The sequence below is a fragment of the Carassius auratus genome, chromosome 41, assembly GCF_003368295.1.
Source record: "Carassius auratus strain Wakin chromosome 41, ASM336829v1, whole genome shotgun sequence".
NCBI classification, from domain to species: Eukaryota; Metazoa; Chordata; class Actinopteri; order Cypriniformes; family Cyprinidae; genus Carassius; species Carassius auratus.
The window spans coordinates 21,170,235-21,174,162 of NC_039283.1; the positions used below are offsets into that span (position 1 = coordinate 21,170,235).

At 35.9% G+C, this 3,928-nt stretch overlaps 1 protein-coding gene across 1 annotated transcript; it reads right to left on the reverse strand.

Moving 5' to 3' along the window:
• Nucleotides 1-287: 287 nt before the first annotated feature.
• LOC113059248 (sulfotransferase family cytosolic 2B member 1-like) lies at nucleotides 288-3,928 on the reverse strand. Its single transcript, XM_026227604.1, has 6 exons — nucleotides 3,496-3,928; nucleotides 2,850-3,058; nucleotides 1,695-1,821; nucleotides 1,327-1,421; nucleotides 1,052-1,232; nucleotides 288-946 (listed from the first exon to the last, which is right to left on the reverse strand). The coding sequence occupies exons 1-6, from the start codon at nucleotides 3,632-3,634 to the stop codon at nucleotides 831-833; spliced, it is 867 nt and encodes a 288-aa protein (XP_026083389.1). The 5' UTR covers nucleotides 3,635-3,928; the 3' UTR covers nucleotides 288-830.

Below are 3,928 nucleotides of genomic sequence, written 5' to 3' on the forward strand. Positions count from 1 at the left end.
GTTTGGATAAATTAAGCATCACTTCACTTGCTCACCAATGGATCCTCTGCAGTGAATGGGTGCCATCAGAATGAGAGACATACATCTGATAAAAACATCTCAACTTCAAATTGTTGCTTCTGGCTAAAATATGAGTACGCTTTGCACAATTTCTCCAGTAGATTTTGTGATGTTTTTATCAGCTGTTTGGACACTAAATTTCAAATTTGATCAATCTTTAGCATTTTGTCATTTTTGAGAGAACGACAGCATTATTTTAAGGAAAGTCAAGAAACCTCACACAGAAATGATTGTACCATTTTTTTTATGCATAAAATTTCATATAAGCATAAACAGCTCATATTCATAAATTTTTGTTATGCATTTATATGAGGTATACTGAAACATTTCTTATGCTTAATGCAGAACCATGAGTAAAAGAGATGCTGGGTTCCCCTGATTAGATAAATGAAAATAAGATAAATTACGTTTATATGGAATAAACATTATATTTTCAAATAATATATCACTGTGAAAAGTAGTCCTTCTCAAAAATACACTTCATCATTGTGTGATCACAAAATAATTAAATATTACAGTGTCTGAGCTTGCAACTTCCCTCAGTGACACAAAACTGATGTTTGATGTTGCATCCTCACTTGTCATGTTATGTAAAAACTGTCTTGCACTTTAATGTCTTATCATCTTGAGAAATTCCAACATAGCTTCAGGACAGCAGAGGACGCCGCGGCAATGAACTTGAATCAACACAAAGTGAATCAAACAATCACATGTTCCATCTATGACTGTTTATTTTGATGTGCACCGAGATGTCATGACAAGAGATTCACTCATTCCTCATCCCACGGGAATCTGATGTTACTTCCTTTCATGTCCTCTTGAATTACAGCCGTGAACTTGGCATCAAGCTCAGGGCTGAAGTGATTCTTCCAGTCTCCAGCGATACCTTTAAATAATAAGAGTGTTTCATTCAAGAACAAATAACATAATGTCCAAGTTTTCAATTCAATTCAAATAGCAGATCTCAGCTGATGATTTAAAACCTGGGTACCTTTTCTAAGGAAGGGTGACTTCTTGCTGTCCATAACAGTTTCTGGGACCAGAGAGTAGTTTGACATTTTGTTTCTTTTCATATTTTGGAAAGTTCCATGATTGACCACACGATCCAGAGCCTCTGCACTCAGCTCCCGACCAAGAAATGTTAAAATCCGACCCAGGACCTCACGAAGATCCTACATTTGCAAGAACCTTCATTTTATGACATTGGAAAGTTGCCACTGCATGTTTCTTTCTGATATCTGAACGAGCAGCATCATTTCACTGTACCTGAAACATTTCTTCATAGGTGATGTACAGAATTCTGTCACCGAGCTCACGGTTTCGCCAACTTTTCACATGGTCGGTCCACTTTCCGAACATAACTGTGCAAGGAATTGCAAACTGATCATTTCAATTTTTATATTTACACTCTCCGTCTACAAATATCACGTTTGATGGATGTTTATTTTTGCGCACAGAAATGAATCTACTTTAAAAGTGCTTTTAAAGCAGTTAAAAAGTTGGGGTAAAGTGGATCTTAAGATGGAAACAACATTGATATAAAAAAATACACCATTCTTTAAAAAGCAGTTATTTAGCATTTTTCATTGTCACTTGAATACTGAATACTTACAAAAATGATTAAAATCTCTCACCTTTTCCTGACAGGAATTTGTCGGAGAATTCTTCAAATGTTCCTGGGTCTTCAAGGAACTTGGCCATTTTATGAAAGTGGTACAATGAGACTAAAACATCTTTAGGATTCCGAGCGACATAGATTACCTGGAGACGAAAAACAAGATAATGTGATTAGACGCTTGGATTTGCTTTATTAAAAAAAGAGACTGGTCCAAGACATGCATTTTGAGAAAACACTGTATGAAAATGCAAGGATATTACAATATTTACCAGTAATGAAGTACTGTTTTGAGAATTCTACAGTGAAATTAATGCAGGCATGTCATTTTATACCATAACACACACACACTTTACTTAGCTATCTAAATAGGGACATTACATAGACTTCTATTGTTTTAATAAACAGACAGTTAAACACTTTTTAACCTTAACCCACCCCTACCACTCACAGAACATTTTCAGCATTTTTACAGTAATAAAAAAAGTTTTTACTTTATTTTTATAATAGTTTACAAATGAGCATGTCCCCAAATAGAGATTTTGGGGGATTTTGTCCACAAAATATGGTTAAATATGTACACACACATGCACACACTCTCTCTCTCTCTCTCTCTCTCTCTCTCTCTCTCTCTCTCTCTTTCTCTCTCTCTCTCTCTCTCTCTCTCTCTCTCTCTCTCTCTCACACACACAGTATACATTGTACATGGGATAGTAGTTTTAACTCTTTTGTTATTTGTCACCATTATGATGATTAGATTAGAGAATGTTGAGCTTTACAGGCTGTGACTGGTGATACATGTATGAATGGTGACAATCAACATAAAAATCTTAAAGTGACAACAAAAACTACTGCAGAATAAACCAGCAATTAGTAGAATACACAAATGACCCTATAATTCATTCATGCCATAATGCATGCTGGGAAGTTAAATGGCAACATCACATTGCATTAAAATGCCAATATGTAGCTGTCATTTATTTGTAATAGACTGTAGAAGTACGACTGTTAAAATGACTGTAAAAACATGGCATCTTTTTTTTTGGACAGCAGATGTCAACACAGGTAAGTTAATGCAGAAAGAAGTACTGTTTCTTTTCCAGTAGTATGTCAAAAGTTAAACATTATCTACACAGACTATGTATTTGTATGACGGTTCTGCTGTTTTCTGCACCTTGGCCTTTGACTTGAAAAAGGAGGAAGGCATCAAATGATACGGCATGTGGGAGACAATGGCTCGCGGTGAAGGGAGTTTATCAAGGACCACTGGAGCTCGTGTTTCCTCCAGCCATGGAGCCCTGTCCCAGTTAGGGATGGTTTCCACAGACGTCAGGTCTCCTCCATTCAGGAGCGGAGGAAGGATTTCCTGAATCCATGTGGTACCTAAAAGCACAGGCAGAGATCATTGAGGATGCACTGATCAAGTTCATCATGCATGTAAACAGAAAAAAAAAAAAAAAAGATTTTTGCATTTGAATTACAATGCATAGAATAACGAACAAACCATTATGCAGAATGCATTAGCCTGTGAAGTTCAATATTAAAATGTAAATTAGTTGATATAAAATAGTGATTTGTAGTCTGAGGTAGATCAATATGCAGTCATTGCATTCATAACAGTGTAACAACCAAATAACAGTTCCTCGTGGTTTAACTGCTCCACAATATGTGCATGTGAAAAGAAAATGTTGCATCTTTTGCAAAGATTAAAGCTAGGCTATATGGAGAAAATGTAATGCAACAAGTCTTTGCTTACTGTGTTGCATAATGCATGAGATGAGAGATAAATTGTATGCATTGAAAAGAAACAATTATCTTACCGGATTTTGGATAGGTAACAGCAAACACATCGTCATCTTTGACTTGGAAATTTTGGAAGTATTCGAGACTTTCCTCTGAATGAACTACCTTAGGCAGCAGGAGACCATGGTAAACCAGATACCGATCACTGTCCGCCATTCTCTGTTAACCTGGACTTTGAAAAACAAGAGGAGAGAGGAGAGAGAAGGAGAGCAATTGACAGTGAGAGTGTTCATTAAGCCAACTGGGAGTCGTAAATCTGCAGCTGACATTTAAAGGAGAGTTTAGGGAAAAGGTTACTTGGAACTTACAAAGGGAAATATTATGTGCAAAAACAAAACAATAAAATACAAAATAAAAAACCTGAACGAAAAAGGATAGTTTTCTCTTAAACAAAGAATGAAACAAATACTTTATGATTACTATATCCATAATATCCATTGTACAAAAACA

Coding starts and splice junctions, on each gene's coding strand:
- LOC113059248 (XM_026227604.1), bottom strand. CDS start 3,634: ATGGCGGACAGTGATCGGTATCTGGTTTACCATGGTCTCCTGCTGCCT. Junction 1,822..2,849: donor TTTTCAAGTCAAAGGCCAAG/GTGCAGAAAACA, acceptor TTTCGTCTCCAG/GTAATCTATGTCGCTCGGAA. Junction 1,233..1,326: donor CCTATGAAGAAATGTTTCAG/GTACAGTGAAAT, acceptor TTGCAAATGTAG/GATCTTCGTGAGGTCCTGGG.